The following is a 22,395-nucleotide window of genomic DNA, read 5'->3' on the forward strand; positions in this document are numbered from 1 at the left end:
ATGCTGATCTATATGTCCAGAGGGTGGGAGTAACAAATCATTGAGTTTCTCATTTCCTTGAGTTTCTAAAATAGCATTACTTGAACAACTGAAGTTTGCCTTTGTTTTCAAAGGCAGACATGTTTCTAAAAGTTTCTTAAAGTTTCTGCTTGAGTACTGTGTAGGAATGCAGTCAGATCTTGAGAATCAAAAATATAACAACCAAGTACTCTTGGCATTTTAAAGGTTTATGAGAGGGAAATTTCTTTTTTTTAAAATGATATTTATTAAGGTTTCAAAGAAAAGATTACATAAATAAAAAGAAAAAAAGAAATAGAAAAGAAAAAAAAATACAAAATACAGAAAAAGATAAAAAACACTTAAAAAACACATCAATCTTTCCATGCCTTACATTTCATTTCCTTTCTTCCCTGACCTCCTCACACCTCCCTTTTTTGTATTCCAGTTCTGTTAGTTAATTCAGCAATTCCTTTCCCTCTTTGTTTTTGTCTTAATCCTTTAACTTAATATATTATAACTTTGGATTTTCACCTGTTAACAATCCATTTTTACATACACCTTTATAACATTGCTGCTAAAACCACTTAGCTTCATTCTGACATCATTCTAACATTCATTAATTTTGCAATGAGAGGGAAATTTCAAAAGCAAATTTGCTGATTGTAAAAATGCACATACTATGTATTGTCATGATGTATGGCTGGTGACTGTTCCCTGTGCACCAAAGAGCTCAGAGGAGGAGGCTGCTTCATCGCTGTACTTAAGGGAATAACTTCTATGACCTTCTTCATGACCTTCCTGGCTGCATGACACAGCCATATCACCGTTCTCTGATTCAGAGGAGGCATCTACTGCTCTCCCCCTGTCTTACAGGGGCCAAAATCTGCAAAATAAGGCAAAGGGTTTGTAAATATCAGCCAGCTCCTCTCTGGAGGCAGGGCTTACAAGTCCAGCCTAATTATGTAAGGCTGCAGAGACAACAGCTGCATTCACATGAGAATTTATTCTGTTTTCATGACTTTCTCCTAACTGTTCATTTCTGCATTATATTTGAGCTTTCACAGGATGCAAGAGCCAGAACTGTAGTGGAAAATAGTGCGAGTTCAGTGGTCATTTCCATGTTATTCACTTCTAGAAATAATCACTTTACAAATAATATGGGAATAACTGCTGAATGTGTTGTATAGTGTTCATAATATGTTGACGATGCACCTCTTACCCATGGCCTTAAATATGGCTATATATTTTTAGGACTCACTCTATTTTTTAATTGTAAAAACTGTGTTAACTCATTTTAACATTCCAATTATACCTTGCTGTAACCTGCCCTTGAGTTGAAGAATGGCTAAGAAATCTAATAAATAATAAAATCAAAAGCTTAGTAATAATGGCTGTTTTCTTGTGGTATCTTGTAGTATCAACTGCTGGTGTACGGTTGCCATGGTGACTGTAGTTAGCACAATAACACTGTGTCATAGCAATATGCATTGTTGCGAAGTGTGCAGTTTGCATGCAAGCCTGCAATTCTCACATGCAATCTGACACTCAGTTCTAGGTATATTTTGACAATGAGACCTGGAAAAGCTCTACACAGACACAGATGTAAACCAAAAGTGAATTTGTTGTGTAAAGTGGAAAATTAGCTTACTTACAAAGGAGGGTAGGGACGCGGGTGGTGCTGTGGGTTAAATCACTGAGCCATGGGCTTGCTGATCAGAAGGTCGGCAGTTTGAATCCCCGCGATGGGGTGAGCGCCCATTGTTCGGTCCCCTCCTGCCAACTTAGCAGTTCGAAAACATGAAATGCAAGTAGATAAATACCGCTCCGGCGGGAAGGTAAATGGCTTTTCCGAGCACTGCTCTGGTTCGCCAGAAGTGGCTTAGTCATGCTGGCCACATGACCTGGAAGCTGTACGCCGGCTCCCTCGGCCAGTGAAGCGAGATGAGCGCCGCAACCCCAGAGTCGTCCACGACTGGACGTAACGGTCAGGGGTCCCTTTACTAAGGAGCGTAGGACTTGAACCAATGGCTTCAAGTTAGAAGAAAGGAGATTCTGACTAAGCATCAGGAAAAACCTTTTGACAGTAAGAGCTGTTTGACAATGGAACGATCTCCCTTGGCAGGTTGTAGACTCTGTTGCCATCTGAGGTCTTTGATTCAAATCCCATCTCCTGCACTGGGTCTTTGCATTCTAGTGTGTTTACATGTATGTGAGGGAGCACTTTTATATAGTTGCTTTGATTAACTTATTTTGTTATAAAATGCCTCTTCCTTGTGTCCTCAGGGTCATATGGGTTTAAGCTTCGAAGGACCAAAGGGTGATAAGGTAAGTTTGTTCTTTTGAAAGTCATAAGCAAATATTCTATGTACCTCTATAATCCTTTGCTACAGTATGTTAGGATGCCCACTTGAATAAAAGCATATTTTCAAGTGGGTGTGCATTCGTGCACAGTGCTTTTTTTCTGGGGGAACTCGGGGTACACATACCCCTAAACATTTTGTGAATCTAAGTTTGGCCTCATTGAGGGGCAGTATTTCAATATGAGTAGGGAAATGAGAGTACTGCTAAACATTTTTTAGAGAAAAAAGCACCCACACAAAGCTGTATTTATGGGGTAAGCTCAGTGATTTCCCATTGCCTGTGTTGGTCATTGGATTAGGCTGTGGCTCCACCTAGTGGATGAGGCAGGGTAAGGCTGGGCTCCCCACTCCGCTTCAAGAGTAGGCTGGGCTCCCAAACCAGTTTGTTCCTGCCTTCTGACAAACCATTCATGTTGCTTGTGGCCTCTTGTATACGTTTCATCTTCAGGCTTGTTATTCTAATCCTCTTGCTTAATTCTACCTTCATCTACTCCTGAATACTCTCCCTTCCACTGTGTCCTAGCCTTCCTTTCTCTGAATCAGCAGCTTTCTCCCACCCTTTTCAAAATGCTTTCCTCCACTTCTCTTACTACAGGCAAAGACCAATTTAGGTGCACCCAATGACGCACAATCGCACACACACACACACATGGTGCCCAACCCAGAAACGGCTCCCCAGACCCCATAAAGAAGTCATGAAAGGGGGCAGAGCAATTTTACACATGCCTCATTGATGTGCGTGGGTGTCCAGAATGGAACCCCCATACAAAACAAGGATTGCATGTATATAAAATCTTTAAATTCTTCAAAATTCTCCCCCTCTCTTCCTTTCTTCTGACTGACTATGCTCAAGGGAAAAGGTTGCAATTTTTCACACATACATCTCTTAGCTCCTAGGAGAGCTGTTAAGCGCAGGGCCCCATCAATGCCTGACACACAGACTGCCATTTGAGAGACCCCTCTATCTCCCAATCTGCTCTTGGGGCAGATAGCAGGGCTGAGTTCAGATGAGAGACAGGCTGTCCACACCCCACTTCATCCACACATCCTGCACAGCCTTATTCTTTACTACACCTGAATTGATACCGCCTCACAAATCCCCAACAGCATCTCATGTACATATGAAAGAGCCTCCTTAATATTTCTAGGGCAGCGGCTGTCATGGCAGATGCCACATTGGATGCCTCCCAGTTTGTGGCATTATTAATGGTAATGGGCATTGTCGCCTGCAGAACACTGGCTGAAACCCTGGGAGGCAGACACAGCATTTTCCACAGTGGTCTTTGTGGGCAATAGGAGGTTTTGAAAGATGTTATTATCAAGTCCAAGGGGAAAGTGAAGGTCCTGGTCACTGAGCAAGAGGAAATGTGCTACTCAGAATGGTATGCAATCCTACTGACCACCAAGAAGATACCAAAAACTACAAGTCCAAACAGGGTGGTTTACAATATAAAAGACAAAAATAATAACAATAAAAAACAATACTCCCTCTCACAGTTTTTTCCTGGCACCTTTGTTACATATCTTTAGCCTTCCTGGGGAAAGCATTCTGCAAACAGGGAGCCACTGCAGAAAAGACCCATTCTCATGTTGTTGCTCACTCCACCGCTGTGCCAAAGCCCATAAATGGCTGCACCCAGTGGCAGCACTGGATCACAGCACTGGGGGAGGACTTCTCCAAACTACAATGCCAAAAGCATCTTTCAGAGGCTACTGGGAGTCCTCCCGAGAAAGCCAGGGCACTTGCCCATGGAGAGCTGGTGAACAGAATTGTGGATAATTGTATGTCATTATATTTTGGAAATACTTAGAAATACTTAGAGAAATTCTTTTAAAATGATAACCTGCAGTAATAACAGTGGGGTGGAGGTGCAGGTGTGAGCACTGGGTTGGCTCCAGGAGTGGCTCCACACAACCCTCATGTGCTGTTTGGGTAAGCTGCAGTGGCAACCCCCCAACCCCTGTTCACCTGGCCGCTGCTGGTAAGCAGGTAGATAAAATACAATGAGTTTATATTTTGTTGTTTTTCACAGCATCACATCTGTGTGCATCACCTTGATAGGAGCATCAGACTCAACCAAGCAGCCATGTAGCACAAACTAATCTCTTTCTGCTTGGCCTCCTCTTCCAGATGAACAGTGTGCGGTTTCAAATGCTTGGAATCACTCTAAGACATACATTTACTTGTTTTCAACCTAGTAATTCAGAAACCCCCTCCCCTCCCAATATTATCTCGTTGACTAGTAGGAATATTTAAGAAATACTTCCCTGAAAATTGATCCCTAGATTTGGGGATTTAGCATTACCAGAACTGTGCTGAACAGATATTGTTGGAATCTATGGTTTGTCCAGATTTTTATTTTGAGAATGTAAAAGTGTCAATCCTTTTTTTTTTTACTTGGGGGAGGGGGAATCACAAGCCAGTATTAAATGGAGTTTCTTTTATTTAGTGTGCTTTTTCAGGGGAACTGGTAGGCTTCTATAGAAAGGCAAGGAAAAATAATAGAAGGTTTTTCTTTCTAAGAACCGATGCTATTTATCTCTCATTTTTGAAGGACTCGTTATCACTAAGAACAAATTTCTTTTGGATCAGTTATGTTGTATTATCTCCTGAAATGATAGGATTGAATAAGCAGAATTTTACCTTTGAATTTTTAGTACCTTCAAATTTGTTTGATAATAATGAACTTTAAAACAAAACAATTTTTTTGAAGAGAATCAAAGTCTTAATACTTAGAAAATTGTTTTCTAAGTATTCCTCTTGTAGCTAATTTTATTTTAATCCTTCTTGCATGCAACTCTAGGGTGAACGGGGTGCCATGGGCCCTCCAGGTCCCCAGGGAACTGTTCCTCAACAGCAAGAGAAAGGAACCGTAGTAATACGTGGAGAGACTGTGAGTGTGTGCATTTTGTTCTTCTGATATCAGTGGCATTGGGCTGCATTCACAAACTTTTACTCAGAGTAGACATGCTGAATTTAATGGCCATGACTCACAGGTCAGTTTATTTCAGTGGGTCTACTCTGATTAAAAGGAAGTCAAATACAATCATTAATTTCCAAAAGCTATCATTTGTGATAGGGATTACTGAGGGAAGAGAAGTATAAATTGACAGTCAGAAGTCCATCAATTTTCTCCTTTTCCTTTTTTTTTTTTTTTTTTTGGTAAGTAAATTATTCTCTCTGGAATATTTGTTCATTCTTTGACCCACTCCCACCACTCATTTGCCCTCTGTGAGTGCACAAAAGACCAAACTAGATGTGACAGCATGAAAATAGCTCAATGAGATGTAGGTTAGAAGCTCCATAGACCAAACAAATTTATTCCAGTGGGAGATCCCCCTTAGGCCTGTCCATATGCCACTGAAACATACACATAATAGTAGCCTTTTGGAAGAGAGATCTAAGCCTGTGTCTGTCGGAAGCCTGAGGAGACACCTCTGCTGCCAGACTTTGATAGACCCCTCTGGGGAGCAGGAGAGCCCTAAAGCTCAGAAACCTACAGCCTAGAACATGGATAGGCAAATTAAGGCCTGGGGGCTGGATCCGGCCCAATCGCCTTCTAAATATGGCCCGCAGATGGTCCGGGAATCAGCATGTTTTTACATGAGTACAATGTGTCCTTTTATTTTAAATGCATCTCTGGGTTATTTGTGGGGCATAGGAATTTGTTCATTTACCCCCCCCCAAAAAAAGTCCGGCCCACCACAAGGTCTGAAGGACAGTGGACCGGCCCCTGCTGAAAAAGGTTGCTGACCCCTGACCTAGAAGAAGCCAACAAATTGCAGAGGAAGGGCCTTGCCCTTTTAACTGCCTAGATGCAGAACCAAACCTAGGTCACTCTCCAAGGTGCTGATCCGGGCTTTGTTAGCCTTTGTCTGCCTGGAACCCTGAGGTGCCTCATCTCCCTCTTGTTTGGACCATCACCTCTCTGCAGCAGTGTGCACCCCCATGAATCAGGACATAGGTCTGCCATTGGATGGGCATTTCTGCATTTCAGCAGATTCAGGGCACTGTTTTAAGGCAGGAATTGGAAACCTCCAGCACATGGGCCAAATTGGTATGGTAGAGATGTGGCTGCAAGTGCACAATGGGAGCCTTAAACTGCATTCCTAATTGGGCATTGACTAGGGAAAGCAGGCTTCAGATCCACTACCTGTCAGCTGATAGCTTTTTGCAAGCTCTGTGTGGTGCTCTGAAGTCTCAACTTTGGGGCATCAAAGCACTCAGTCACCTGACTTCATGGTGGCACCAGGTGATTGACAGGTAGTATGTCCCACCCACCTGTCAAATTTGGCCCAATAAAGATCTGGCTCACAGAGCCCATAAGGTTCCTCACTTCTGATTCAAGGGGACTGAAGGTTCTCTGACCACAATCAACCTGTAAACCTGTTTTCTTTTCAGCAGTTTCTTATAAGCAGATTATATCAGAGAATCTGAAACTTTTCAAAAACAAAACATTACGCAAGACAGTAACCCTAACATTTTCAAGGTTTGGAGAGTCTTGAAAAATTACTGTGTTTTAAATGGGAGGGTTTAGCTGATGCCTCATTATATTAATCTCCTTTGTTTTGTCATTCCATTAGGGTGCTCCTGGTGAAAAGGGTGACCCTGGCTCTCCAGTAAGTTTAAAACTGATCTGTATTTTGGGGGTCCTGAATTCATTTTACTGACTTACTGAGCAATGCTATAGCAATCCTCAGCTGCTGTGTCCTATACATGCTCACCCCAGGAGGGGGGGGGAGAGACCACAACACTCAAAAATTCCAAAATGCTGCATAAACAGCAGCCAGACATGAGCACACCACAAATGCTCAGAAATTTCCAGCAGTCAGGGGTTGTAATGATGCCTACATGACCCCCCTCCAAATCATGGAGGGAGCCAATGAACTCATGGTAACAAGCTCAGCCCTCCTCCCTTCAACCCAGCTTGCCCAGTGCTAGCGCAGCGCCTCCAGTTAATGACCTCCTCTAGCACAAGCAGGAGCGGCCCCACTCCTGAGAGTCCCCCGACATCCCTACATGCAGGACTTTGAGTCTCTTTCCACCTCTCACAACCACAGGAAGGAGAGGGCATCCAACACAGCACTCACATAGCCCCTTTGGCAGAATGCCTACAGAAGCCCTCCTCAGAACAAGGATTGGAGACTGAACTGGTGAAGAAGATCTATGCCAATGAGCAAAAGAAAGGGTTAAGAGGACACACAAGAAATGGAACCATGGACACACAGTGACATTGGCAATGCCCAGTGGCCCTACGTTTGTAACTTGTGGTATCACTGTAGACTTCAATAACATACACTAATGGCATTTTTTTTAAAAAAAGGGATCACCAGGATTAAGTGAGAAAGGGCAGAAAGGTGAACCTGGAAAACCTGGTCCACGGGTATGTATGCTTAGTATTTATTAATCAATTTGCTTTTGCTTCTCCAGCCATTTAGTGATTTCTGTTAAACATATTAGTAATCTCAACAAGATGTAAATCTGAAAGCAAGATTTGTACTACAGGGAATTTTGTGGGTCGGCTTTGTTTCTGATTGAAATAGTGTGTTGTCTTTTCTTAAGGGAGGAATGATTTCAATGCAGGAAGAATTTGATTAATATTGACATATGAATCAATCAAGTAAAGATGATAGAACTTGCTTAATTTTTTAAAAATGTGAATTTTACTAGAAGATTTTGAACTAATAGGTTATTTTATTTTGAGCTTAAAAGTTACATTTTGTCACTCAACAGTTCTATCCAATTCTACAATACCAATGACTTCCCACTCACCCACCATCAATGTTTATAATCAAGAATACAGACAATTGCATTTTATAATTCCACCCTATCCAGTTTCATCTTCTTTAACAGGTTTCTTAATATGTTCTGCTATTTCCCCCCTTAATCTTCAAACCCTGCTATGGACTTCACATATGGAAAATAACTTTTTAAATGGACCAGAAAAGGGTTTCCAGTCCTCCTTAAATGATTCTAGATTTGTATCTCTTATCAGTTCTGTGTATCCCAAGGTTTTCATCAACCATTCTTCCCTTGAGGGTGTTCTCACATCCTTCTGCTTCCGTGCAGAGAGATTCCTTGCCACTGGTTACATACAGCTCTACATTTGAAGCTTTTTTTGGGATTTCACTGTCCTATATCTCCAACAGGAGGAGGCACCTTTCTTCCTCCTTTCCTCCCTCCCACTTGCCACCATGGCCAAGGCAGCAGCTTCAGCCAGCAACATGGTGAAAAGTAAAGGGATAGGATTGGAGGATTGTGGGTGGGATGGGAAGGAGTGGGTGATACTTGAGACTTGCATGGCTGCATGGAAGATAGCTGGAAGCAACCCTAGTGACAGTGGTGAGGAATGATTCCCCAAGCATTCATTTTCTCCAGGTTTTTCCTATGAGACTCCGAGAAAGCTTGGAAAAACTACGGTAAATGCTTTCTAAGACAAGCTAGGGAAGGAAACATGCCATTTACTCTGCAGTTTCAACATTTAAAAAAATAGTTGTAGGGATTTATATGAAACTATTTACATTTCAGGGAAGACCTGGAAAGGACGGAGAAAATGGAGAGAAGGGAAGAACTGTATGTATTTTCAATTTTCTTCAATATTGCTTTTACATACTTCTAAAAGCTTTTATCTCTGGAATTTAATTATTACAATTCTATACAACCCTTCATCAGATGAACACTGCATAGTTTACAATATAAAAACACAAAAATACATATCATAACAACAAACAAAAACAAGAACCCTGCACCACACAGTTTAAAAGGCCATGGACCAAACACGGAGGAGAGCTCAACATCAAGCCTACCAAGTAGCAATGGTGACAGCAAAGAGGACCTTTGTTGCCCCTTTACTGCATTTGCAGAAAACATTTGCAGGAGACTCCTTCAGGTGACTTGGAGTCTGCTAAAGACTCTAATATCTCCTGTAATGATTTTGCAAAGTATTTTTTGCAGATATAATTGTTCAAATTCAGAAGGAAGCACACTCTACCATGATAGCAGTGCTGGGTCGGGAGAGTACTGGTGCTCTCTCTGGTCAAGCTGTATCAGTTTCAGCCTGTTATTTCTGAGGATGTCTACAGGCGGCTTGGATGACTGAAACTGACCACCTGTCTCCTTGATACTTGACCATCCTGGCTCAGAAAAGTGAGCAAGGCAGGGATGGGCAATGGGCTCCATGGGATAGCAAATGCTTCCCTCTATGAGGAAGTCTTCCCGGAACCCCTTAAAGAAGTGGTTATTAAACTACTTTTTTAAAAGAAACTTACTTGGACCAAGCCACTAAGGCCAATTATTGCCCAGTCTCAAATCTTCCATTCCTGGACAAGGTGACTGAGCGGGTGGTCGCTGAATAACTTCAGGCATATCTGGAGGATGCGAACCATTTTGATCTCTTCCATTCGGGACTGAAACTGCCCTGGTCCTGCTGGTCAGTGGTCTCCAGTGGACTAGGGAGAGAGGTGAAAGCTGTTTCCTGGTTCTGCTGGATCTCTCAGCAGTTTTTCATACCATTGACCATGGAATCCTTTTGAACCATCTATGAGGGTTGGGAACTGGGGACACTTGTTATACACCAGTTCCACTCCTTCCTCCCTGTCCAGAAAGTGGTGTTGGGGGCTCTCACTTGTGGGGTACCTCAGGGCTCTGTCCTCTCTCCCATGCTTTTCAACATCTATATGAAGCTGCTGGCAGAGATCATCAGGGGTTTGGGCTGGGTGTTCACCAGTATGCGGATGGTACCCAGCTCTACCTCTTGTTTAAATCGGCACCAGTGGAGGTGGTGAATGTCCTGTGTGAGTGTCTGGAGGTGGTTGGAGGATGGATGACAGTTAATGGATTGAGGTTAAAATAATCCTAAGGAGCTTGTCTTGATTTACAAATACCACAGTTAATGAAAACTATTATCATTATTATTATTATTATACGTGTAGGGAGAAACTGGCCCCCCGGGATTTCCAGGACTGCCCGGAATAAGTGGTCCTAAAGTAAGTAGATCCATTTGAAAATGTACTGGCATGTACTTTAGCTTTTATTCGCAATATTGCAATTAATAATAATGTTTCCTTTAGTCAGCTTTAGAATTTAACTTTTTTATTTTTTTCAGGGAGATAAGGGTGCAGCAGGTCCTTCAGGACCTCCAGGAATAGTAAGTATTAAACTATGTGCTTAAATGAATGTCTCTTTTAACTATAATAAATGGAACATAGGAAACTGCCATAGGCTAGGTCAGACTATTTGTCCATGTAGCCCAGAGCTGCCTACTCTGACTTGCAGCAGCTGGCAAATATCATTTCCAACAGCTGCTCTGATCATTCCAACTGGAGACACCAAGGGATTGAAGCTGGAGTGTCATGCATATGAAGGTAGTGTGATCCATCACTAGGTTGTAGCTTTTCCAATGGTTTCTTAATTTAATGCTTAGAAAGGGACTATGCAAAAATATTGATTCATCTGTGATGCTTTCTTTTTTCATGCGATCAAAATTTGATATTTCCTTATATGTAACAAATTTGTGTTTGAATTGCACAGAGACAGTTTTTCTTGCTTTTCAGTAGTACAGTGCATCCACTTCAGAAGAATCATAGAATCACAGAATTGTAGAGTTGGAAGGGACCAAAGGGTCATCTAGTCCACCCCCCTGCAATGCAGGAATCTAAACTAAAGCATCCATGACTGATGGCCATCCAACCTCTGCTTAAAAACCTCCAAGGTGCACAAATTCCAGAGAGAAACCGTTCCACTGTCAAACAGCTCTTACCATCAGAAAGTTTTCCCTGACATTTAGTTGGAATCTCCTTTCTTGTAACTTGAAGCCATTGGTTTGAGTCCTACCCTACAGAACAGGAGAAAACAAGTTTGCTACATCTTTCATGAGACAGCCCTTGTGATACCTGAAGATGCCTATCCTATCTCGTCTCAGTCTCCTCTATTCCAGGCTAAACATACCCAACTCCTTCAACCATTCCTCATAAGGCTTGGTTTCCAGAACCTTGATCATCTTGGTTGCCCTCCTCTGCACACCTTCCAGCTTGTCAACATCCTCCTTACATTTTGGAGCCCAGAATTGGACACTGTATTTCAGGTGTGGTCTGACCAAGGCAGAATGGAGTGGTACTATTGCTTCCCTTGATCTGGACACTAGGCTTCTGTTGATGCAACCTACAATAGCATTAGTCTTTTTTTGCTACTGCACCACACTGTTGACTCAAGTTCAGCTGCTTGTTCACTAAGACCTCTAGATCCTTTTCACTTGAACTGCTAGTTGTCCCCCATCCTATATTTGTGCACGTGGTTCTTCTTGGCTAAGTGCAGAACTTTCTATGAAATAAATGTACACATTGCTTGTGTGGGGGGTGTTGGAAAATCCAACCTGCACACAAACTTCTGTTTCTGCTTCACTTGTAGCTTGAGAAAACACATACAAAAAATCATGAGTTCTTCCAACACCACATACTCTTGCATTTGTATCACACATTCCTTTCCTTCAAATGTGACCTGACCTAACTAGTGGACAAAAGATTGCAACTGGTAAATGGGCAAACTGGCCTGGAGGACACCACTCTAGATCCACAAAGGGAAGGTAAATGAGACTAGTTCACATTTTTCAGATGTGGATGCCAGTAATGAAATAATAGTGGCTTGCCTTGTGAGTCCATGACTCAGGTGGACAAAGGTACTTCCCAATTCCATGGCAAAGGTACTTCTCAATTCCAAGTGTTAAGTATTATCCCACTCTACATTACAGAATCTGATTGTGTGGCCTAGTCTTGGCAACTGTGCTCTGTTGTTGGATCGTTAGTTGGTATAATGTGATAAGTTTATAATCTTACTGGTACTTTTGGGGAGGCTTTGAAAAACCTCAAAGACCTTTGGTGAGGTTTAGCAGTTCTGTGAGCCTGTATAACGTGAGTTTTTTATTGATATGTTTTTATTTTATGTAAATCACCTTGGAAAGAATATTCTTCTTGAAAGGTGGCAGAGCCATTAATAAAATATATAAAATAAATTCATTATAAGTTCTTTTATATCCTTTTCATCAGGCCTCATCCCTCTGGCCTTCCTCACATATCTGTGTTGAGGTTAATTCACAGAATTACAGAATCTTAGAGTTGGAAGGGATCCCAAGGGTCGCCTAGTCCAACCCCCTGCAATGCACGAATCTCAGCTCAAGCATCCATGACAGATGGCCATCCAGCTTCTGCTTAAAAATCTCCAGGGAAAGAGAGTCCACCCCCTCTCGTGGGAGTCTCTTCCACTGCTGAACAGCTCTTACTGTCAGAAAGTTTTTCCAAATGTTTAGTCGGAATCTCTTTTCTTGCAACTTGAAGCCATTGATTCGAGTCCTGCCCTCCAGAGCTGGAAAAAAGCAAGCATGTTCCCTCCTCCATGTGACAAGCCCTTCAGATATTTGAAGATGGCTATCATATCTCCTCTCAGTCTCCTCTTTTCCAGGCTTGGTTTCCAGACCCTTGATCATCTTGGTTGCCCTCCTCTGCGCACTTTCCATCTTGTCAACATCCATCTTAAATTGTGGTGCCCAAGATTGCACACAATATTCCAAGTGTGGTCTGACTAAGGCAGAATAGAATGGGACTATGACTTCTCTTGATTTGGGCACTATACTTCTGTTGATGCAGCCTAGAATAGCATTAGCTTTTTTGCTGCTGCATCACACTGTTGACTCATGCTAAGCTTGCAGTCCATCAAGATTCCTAGATCCTTTTCACCAATACTGTTAGTAAGCCAGGTGTCCCCCACCCTGTATTTGTTCGTCTTGTTCTTCCTGCCAAAATGCAGGACCTTACATTTGTCCCTATTGAAATTCATTTTGTTAGCTTGCGCCCAGTCTTTACTTAAAGTAAAGTTGCTTTACTTAAAGCACCTGGGTGGTGAGGTCACAGCTTACCTTGGAGCCAAAACCGCTAATCCCCTCTCACTCTTACAAGGACTATTTTTAGCCGCTTTAATTAGATAAATGTATAGAACTGAAGGGGTTTGAGATTGTGCTAAAAACAAACCCTTGCAAGCCTAAACTTGATGATTATGCACAGAGTAGAAGTCAGAGTAGAAGATTTTAGCAAGCCACTTGTGTACAGGATTGAACCCGATAGTTCTTATCTGTTAGAAGGCTGAAAGCATTTGGTGTGGTTTTTTTAATTAATCTACATCATACTATTTCCCCTGTTATTCAGGTTATAGGGATTGGAGATCAAGAAGTAATAGGTGAGAAAGGCGACTCAGGTCCTCCAGGAATTCCTGGACAAAAAGGTGAACCAGGTCAAAAAGGTAAATATTGCTAATTGTTAATTATTTCATTATATTAACTTGGTCAAGAAATTAATTCAATTTAGTTTAAAAAATGATTTAATTGACTTCCTGCTGAGATTGTAGCTGATTCATTCTTTCTCTAAATTCAGTGCATTCATTCAATAGACTTAATCCTCCTCCTTCAATCAGTGGAGCTAAAGAATATACATTCTGTTATTGTTTCAACTAACTCCACGGCTGTGGTGCTACAGCTTTTTAAGATACTTATAGAAAAGCTGAAAACACAATTATCATCTGCGATACAGAATACAGCCACAAAGAGGGTGAGGGATCTAGCAAGCTGGTTTGACGCAGAGTGCAGACAAACAAGGAAGCATTTGAGAACAATTTATCGCAAATATAGGAATACTGTGGCACCCCCTTTATTTACCACATATATCTCCATAAGACGGAACTACAAACAACTATTAAAGAAGAAAAAACAAAAAGCCGAGTGAATCGCATGGCAAAGCCTGGTCAAGGCTTCACACGAGAAAGACCCAACTTGCTTTTGGCATACCATATCTGGCCTACTGGACCAGGAGTGTAACGGACTCATTTGTACCGTTGAACCCCTAGAGTGGATCCGATACTTTCAATCATTGTTTTATGATAAGGAAGCTCAGCTTAACAAGCCAAGCGTTCAACCAGAGGTTTCACCTCACTGGTCACTTGTAACCACAGAGGAGGTAGAGAATTTGATCGCACAGCTAAAGAACAACAAGGCCCCTGGCATAGATTATATTCCCACAGAACTTCTGAAGACCAACTCTGGGTGGTGGGCCCCCCTGCTGGCGACAGTACTCTCCCACATTGATTCAACAGGCCTATTTCCCGAAGGGTGGGCCAAGGCGATAATCATCCCAATTTATAAAAAGGGCCCCACATCAGACCTGGCGAGTTATAGACCTATTAGTCTTTTACCTATACCAAGCAAATTATATGCAAAACACCTATATATCAAATTAACCAGTTGGATGGACACTGAGGCTATCTTGGCGGAGGAGCAAGCTGGATTTAGGCAAGACAGATCTGTTTTGTCTTAGCACATCTTATTGACAAATACGCCAAGAAAACCCGTGGGGTCTTATATGCAGCCTTCATTGATTTGAAGACTGCCTTTGATTCAATTTCACGAGTAGGACTCTGGGCCAAATTGAATACATCCAGTATAGATAAAAGATTATTATTTTTGATTAATGACCTATATAAAGATATTGTGTCGTACGTAAGATCCTCCACAAATGGCCAACTCATAGGCCCTGTACCAGCCACTAAGGGGGTTAAGCAAGGCTGCATTTTAGCCCCAGCATTATTTAACCTATATATCAATGACATGGTTAAAAGCTTAACATCTCCGGAGTTCCATGCTCCTAAATTGGCCACAAAACCAATCTCAGTGCTCTTATATGCTGATGATGCGGTTCTCCTATCCCAAACAGAAATAGGCCTAAAAAGGTTGATAGGAGAATTCTCAGCATACTGCAGGAGAGAACAGCTGGTGGTAAACTATCAGAAAAGCAAAGTCATGGTTTTCTCAAGGAAACATAGATCACATAGCTGGAGCATGGACAATCACCCAATTGAGCAGGTTAAAGCCTTTAAATACCTGGGCATAGTCTTCCAGTCATCGGGGTCATGGGATGTACACCAAAAATGTGTTAAAGAAAAAGCAGCCCAAAGTGCTTAAGATGCTGTCCCGTTTTTGCCATACGAAGGGCGGCAAATACATCCCAGCAGCAGCCCTAGAAGTTTTTCAAGCCAAATTTTTGGTGCAGATACTTTACAGGGCCCAAATTTGGACAGGTAATCATTGTAGTATTATTGAAACTGTCCAATCCAAATTTTTAAGGCAGATTTTTTCTGTACCACCTTGTGTCCCAAATGCAGCATTATGACTGGAGGCAAGTCTTCCCTCTGTAGAAACTTGGTCCTGGGAAAGAACTCTTAATTATTGGCTCCGTTTAAATCTAAATCCTCCTGGTCTACTGCCCTTAGTGACACAAGACCCCCATAAAAGTGTGTGGTCCAAAATTGTGCACCAAAAATTCCTCTCCTGCGGACTCCACCCACATCAGCTTCTCACGGTGGGTTTTATTAAAGCAAAAAGGCTAATTGAACAGCGTCTGAAGGACTTAGAGCAACAGAACAATCTGGCCATTATAAAGAAACTCTGTCCTTGGTATGCCTTTTGCCCCCCCCCCCCTCAGTTTGATTCCCTGGCACCATATTTGTATAAATTAACTATCCCAAAATACAGATGTGCCTTCACACTGGCCAGATTGAATGTGATGCCCTCTGCTGTACTTGAGGGCAGATACCAAAAGATTCCAACTGAGAAACGACTCTGCCTCTGTGGAGATGGCAATCTGGAAACAGTGGCTCATGTTCTCCTGTCCTGTCCCCTTTATAAAGATCTGAGGAATGAGATCATCACGCCACTCCTGCTTACCATCCCAGGCCGCCCATCTGCGGCCACATTGTTCTTTCTGTTATCAGATCAAAAGGATCAGACAACAGCAAAGGTTGCTAGGTTTATCAAAGGTGCAATGAGGCCACTATCTGAACGATAATCTTGACTATTTGATTGTCCTTTTTACCCATAGTTGTCTTTTTAATTATATATACTGCTTGTTTTATATTGCTGTGGCCGTTGGCCAATGCAAATAAAGTTTATCTATCTATCTATCAATAGATCAGGAAAATGAAGTGCATAATTAGATAAAGTGCCTGCTATACATTATAATTAAGTAATGATATAAGGCAATATCCAGCCATTAGTCCCACTCAGGATAAGTCCATTGATTTCAATAGGTCTACTATTGGGTATCTTAATTGGCCCCAATTCATTTTGTGTAAAATTGTACATGATTAGATCCACATCTGATATCATGCCCAGTTCATGTTGAGCTTTTTCATGAATTATATGTTTGCCATGATATGGAGTGATAATTAGACCTATACATACCCTCCAACACTTCTCAGATGAAAATTGGGATGTTCTATTCTACACCAGGAAGTGTTTCCTCTGCATTTGATCTCACTGCACACATAAATGTCATGTACACATACACATCTGTTACCTTCAGCCAGTTGCAACCTCTCCATCTCACCTACTTCCTAGGATTCAATTATTATTGAAGGTTGTGCAGTCTTTACCCAGTTACCTGGGAATAAGCTCCATTGAATACAGTGGGACTTCTGAGTAGACAGTGTAAGGCTCCATTTCCAATAATGGAATAAACAGTCTATAAATTTCCTAAAAAATGGCTGGTTGTGGAAGTATTGCAATTAAATAATTTAAAGTGGATTAGCGGCATTTTCCTTCAAAATTATAGGAAGGGCTTTGTATGCCAGCTTCACCATTTCCTTCATTTGGTTCGGGTATTTCATTTTCAGGATAAACAGGACTCTGTTTTTGCACCTTTCTTCTTTCTTTGGCGATCACTTGTAGCCAAGTAAGATTGTCTTCCATAAACATGGTTTTAACAATGAGTCTGTAAGTTCTGGAGCTAGTTCTGGAACCACACGTCCTTCCACAGTGGGGACATTGGTTTCTGGGCAGGAATTGATCCCGGTGTGGATTTGCCAAGCGTGTCTTCCTCCTAGCACATTTCTCCCTTGCGTTTGAGTGTCTTCAAAGCCCATGACACCTTTGGTAAAGGCTGTTCTCCAACTGGAGCACTCGCAGGCCAGTGTTTCCCAGTTGTCAGTGTTTATACTACATTTTTTTAGATTTGCCTTGAGACAGTCTTTAAACCTCTTTTGTTGACCACCAGCATTCCGCTTTCCATTTTTAAGTTCGGAATAGAGTAGTTGCTTTGGAAAACGATCAGGCATCCGCACAACATGATCAGTCCAATGAAGTTGATGTTAAAGAATCATTGCTTCAACACTGGTGATCTTTGCTTCTTCCAGTACACTGATATTAGCTTGCATGTCTTCCCAAGTGATGTGTAAAAAATTTTGGAGACACCGTTGATGGAATCTTTCGAGGAGTTGGAGATGGCGTTGATAAGTGGTCCATGTTTCACAAGAATACAGTGGTACCCCGCAAGACGAACGCCTCGCGAGACAAAAAACTCGCAAAACGAAAGGTTTTTTCGTTTTCGAGTTGCCTTGCAAGACGAATTTCCCTATGGGCTTGCTTCGCAAAACGAAGCTTGCCCCGGGGACAGCGGGTCTTCTCTTTTGAAGCAAGGGGCTGCGGGGAGATAGTGATCTCCCCGCAGCCCCTCCCTTGCTGCAAAAGACGTCCGGGGGCAGCGGGGAAGAAGCGCTTCGCTTCCCGCTGCCCCCGGACCTCTTTTGAAGCAAGGGGCTGCGGGGAGATCGCTTCTCCCGGTGCTCCGAAGCCGGGCGGGGGGCAGGGGACACCTCCCGCCGCCGCGGGGACACCTTTTGAAGGCAGGCGGGGGGGGAGGCACTTGTGGGGTGCCTCAGGGTTCTGTCCTCCCCCCCCATGCTTTTTAATATCTATATGAAGCCACTGGGAGAGATCATCAGGGGGTTTGGACTGGGTGTTCATCAGTATGCAGATGACACCCAGCTCTACCTCTCCTTTAAATCAGAACCAGTGAAGGCGGTGAAGGTCCTGTGTGAGTGCCTGGAGGCGGTTGGAGGATGGATGGCGGCTAACAGATTGAGGTTGAATCCTGACAAGACAGAAGTATTGTTTTGGGGGGACAGGGAGCGGGTTGGTGTGGGGGATTCCCTGGTCTTGAATGGGGTAACTGTGCCCCTGAAGGACCAGGTGCGCAGCCTGGGAGTCATTTTGGACTCACAGCTGTCCATGGAGGCGCAGGTTAACTCTGTGTCCAGGGCAGCTGTCTACCAGCTCCACCTGGTACGCAGGCTAAGACCCTACCTGCCCGCGAACTGTCTCGCCAGAGTGGTGCATGCTCTGGTTATCTCACGCTTGGACTACTGCAACGCGCTCTACGTGGGGCTACCTTTGAAGGTGACCCGGAAACTGCAATTAATCCAGAATGCGGCAGCTAGACTGGTGACTGGGAGTGGCCGCCGGGACCACATAACACCGGTTCTGAGAGATCTGCATTGGCTCCCAGTACGTTTCCGAGCACGATTCAAAGTGTTGGTGCTGACCTTTAAAGCCCTAAACGGCCTCGGTCCTGTATACCTGAAGGAGCGTCTCCACCCCCATCGTTCAGCCCAGACACTGAGATCCAGCGCCGAGGGCCTTCTGGCGGTTCCCTCATTGCGAGAAGTGAGGCTACAGGGAACCAGACAGAGGGCCTTCTCGGTAGTGGCGCCCTCCCTGTGGAACGCCCTCCCATCAGATGTCAAAGAGATAAATAATTACCTGATATTCAGAAGACATCTTAAGGCAGCCCTGTTCAGGGAAGTTTTTAATATGTAACGCTGTACTGTTTTTAACACTGATTGGGAGCCGCCCAGAGTGGCTGGGGAAACTCAGCCAGATGGGCGGGGTATAAATAATAAATTATTATTATTATTATTATTATTATTATTATTATTATTATTACTCCGGTAGAGAGTTTCCCTTCGACAAAGTGTAGGATCATGGCAATTAAAATAATGAATAGAGTTGGGGAAACACAACCCTGTTTAACACCTGATCCCACTGTGAATGGTTCACTTTGAGAGCCATTGTTATCTGCGATTGTTGCTGTCATATTATCATGGAGGAGCTGAATGATGTTCACAAATTTATCTGGGCAGCCAGTTTTCAGAAGGACAGTCCACAGGGCATTACGATTTACAGTGTCGAAAGCCTTAGTCAGGTCAATAAACGCCATATACAGGGGTTGGTGTTTCTCTCTGCATTTTTCTTGAAGCTGTCGAGCGGTGAAAATCATGTCCACTGTCCCCCTAGAAGGCCGGAAACTATTTTGGGATTCAGGAAGGGTCACCTTGGATATTGTTAAGAGACAGTTTGCTAAGATCCTTTCAAGAATTTTGCCAGCCGCAGCTAATAGAGAGATGCCTCAATAGTTTCCACAATCAGTTCTGTCACCTTTTTTAAAGAGATTGATAATTTCACTATCCCTAAAGTCTGCTGGATTCTCTTCTCTTTCCCAGATTTTTTCGATGAGCTTGTGAAGTTGTTGTGTAAGTGCAGTTCCACCCACTTTGAAGATTTTGGGAGGTATCCCACTGGCTTTGTTGTTTTTCATTTGGTTAACAGCTGTTTTTCATTTGGTTAATAGCTGTACATTTGTAGATACTGCAAGCTCATCTCTAACTTGTTTTTGCAGAATTTGTGAGAGGAACTCAGCAGCTATGGGGGAGTTGCGGTTAAGGAAATGTTGGTGATGTTCTTTCCAGCGCAATGTAATAGCTTCTTTATCTTTTAGAAATGTGATGCCGTCTGCTGAGTGTAGGGGGCATATGCCATGATTTATTGGTCCATAGATGGTCTTTGTGGCTTTAAAGAAACTATGTGCATCATGAGTGTCAGCTAAGTGCTGGTTCTCTTGAGCTTTTTTTATCCACCAGGTGTTTTTTAGTTCTCTGGTTCTTCTTTGAATCATAGAATCATAGAATAGAATCATAGAATCATAGAGTTGGAATAGACCACAAGGGCCATCGAGTCCCCCTGCCAAGCAGGAAACACCATCAGAGCACTCCTGACATATGGTTGTCAAGCCTCTGCTTAAAGACCTCCAAAGTAGGAGACTCCACCACACTCCTGGGCAGCAAATTCCACTGTCGAACAGCTCTTACTGTCAGGAAGTTCTTCCTAATGTTTAGGTGGAATCTTCTTTCTTGTAGTTTGGATCCATTGCTCCGTGTCCGCTTCTCTGGAGCAGCAGAAAACAACCTTTCTCCCTCCTCTATGTGACATCCTTTTATATATTTGAGCATGGCTATCATATCACCCCTTAACCTCCTCTTCTCCAGGCTAAACATGCCCAGCTCCCTTAGCCGTTCCTCATAAGGCATCGTTTCCAGGCCTTTGACCATTTTGGTTGCCCTCCTCTGGACACGTTCCAGTTTGTCAGTGTCCTTCTTGAACTGTGGTGCCCAGAACTGGACACAGTACTCCAGGTGAGGTCTGACCAGAGCAGAATACAGTGGCACTATTACTTCCCTTGATCTAGATGCTATACTCCTATTGATGCAGCCCAGAATTGCATTGGCTTTTTTAGCTGCCGCGTCACACTGTTGGCTCATGTCAAGTTTGTGGTCAACCAAGATTCCTAGATCCTTTTCACATGTACTGCTCTCAAGCCAGGTGTCCCCCATCTTGTATTTGTGCCTCTCATTTTTTTTGCCCAAGTGCAATACTTTACATTTCTCCCTGTTAAAATTCATCTTGTTTGTTTTTGCCCAGTTCTCTAATCTGTCAAGGTCGTTTTGAAGTGTGATCCTGTCCTCTGGGGTGTTAGCCACCCCTCCCAGTTTGGTGTCATCTGCAAATTTGATCAGGATGCCCTTGAGTCCATCATCCAAGTCATTGATAAAGATATTGAATAAGACCTCAGCCTTTGAACCTCAGCCTTAGCGTTGGCATAGGTTTTTTTTTTCTTAGTGGCACAGTTTCTATCTGTTTGCCAGATCTGAAAGGCCTTCCTTTTCTTGTCAATCATGCATTCAGTCTCACTGTAATTCTCATCAAACCAGTCCTGGTGTTTCTTGGTTTGGTGTCCAATAGTTTGTTCACAGGCTGCAATAATGAATGTTTTTTGCTTGGTCCAGTGTTTCTCGGTGTTATCAGGGAATTCTGAAAGCAGATGGTCCTTAAGAGTCGTTTGGAAGCAATCCCGCTTAATGGGATTTTGAAGGGCTTGAGTGTTCATTTTGCGCCTTGGCTTCCTTCCTTGAAGCCTGCGTTGAGGTATAATCTCGATAGCCATCGTGGAGCATATTAGTCAGTGATCTGTCCAGCCGTCATCGGCACTTGTCATAGTTCTGGTAAGGAGCACATCATGGCGATCTTTAGCACAGACAATAACATAGTCTAAGAAGTGCCAGTGGTTTTACTGAGGATGCCTCCATGAAGTTTTAAATTTATTTTTCTGTCGAAAGAGTGTGTTGGTTGTGCGCTGCACATATCACCCAGGAGGATAATTTTATCTTCCTTAGGCGTCTCTGATAGGACTGTATCCAGCTGATAGTAACATTTTTCTTTAATATCTTCATCGGCATTCAGTGTTGGTGCATAAGCACTTATAATAGTAGCCTGTTGGTTTTTTGTGAGCTTTATTCAAAGGGTTGAGAGTCGCTCATTAATGCCAATAGGGACTTCTGACAGGAGCTTCACAAGATCGTTTTTGATAGCGAAGCTTACCCCATGTATTTGATGTTCTTGTTCAGATAGACCTTTCCAGAAGAATGTGTAGCCTCCTTTTTCTTCCTTCAGTTTTCCCTCGCCTGCTCTTCGAGTCTCTTGAAGTGCTGCAATATCGATGTTAAAACGTCACAGCTCTCTTGCAATGATGGCAGTTCTGCGTTCAGGACGCTCGCTGTCTGTGTTATCTGACAAAGTCCGTATATTCCATGTTTCAAAGTTCAATTGTCTTTTATGACCGCTAAGTGGTGACCCCACTTGGCGCGGTAATCTAGTCAGGGAAAAGGGAAGGCAGACTATGTTTAGGGCACCTTTTCTAGCCCCTCCCCCTTTTCGGGGTGAGCAGAGTGGATCCTAAATAGGGCTGCTCAGTCATGGATACAGCTGCTGAGCTGCTCAACTGCCTCATTCCTTGAGTCAGACCAACTGAATCTGTATCCACTGCCCATGTG

General features: G+C 43.0%; 1 protein-coding gene across 2 annotated transcripts in view; it reads left to right on the forward strand.

The window, feature by feature from the left end:
• COL4A1 (collagen type IV alpha 1 chain) overlaps nucleotides 1-22,395 on the forward strand; it is a 202,071-nt gene that overhangs the window by 59,439 nt on the left and 120,237 nt on the right. For both annotated transcript variants that reach the window (XM_082215731.1, XM_082215732.1), the window contains exons 12-19: nucleotides 2,284-2,325; nucleotides 5,165-5,254; nucleotides 6,945-6,980; nucleotides 7,685-7,744; nucleotides 8,890-8,934; nucleotides 10,293-10,346; nucleotides 10,466-10,507; nucleotides 13,554-13,647. In XM_082215731.1, the coding sequence (XP_082071857.1) occupies nucleotides 2,284-2,325; nucleotides 5,165-5,254; nucleotides 6,945-6,980; nucleotides 7,685-7,744; nucleotides 8,890-8,934; nucleotides 10,293-10,346; nucleotides 10,466-10,507; nucleotides 13,554-13,647 (463 nt within the window). The remainder of the gene's footprint in view (nucleotides 1-2,283; nucleotides 2,326-5,164; nucleotides 5,255-6,944; nucleotides 6,981-7,684; nucleotides 7,745-8,889; nucleotides 8,935-10,292; nucleotides 10,347-10,465; nucleotides 10,508-13,553; nucleotides 13,648-22,395) is intronic.

Source organism: Podarcis vaucheri, assembly GCF_965113315.1.
Source record: "Podarcis vaucheri genome assembly, chromosome: 3".
In the NCBI taxonomy this organism is placed as follows: domain Eukaryota; kingdom Metazoa; phylum Chordata; class Lepidosauria; order Squamata; family Lacertidae; genus Podarcis; species Podarcis vaucheri.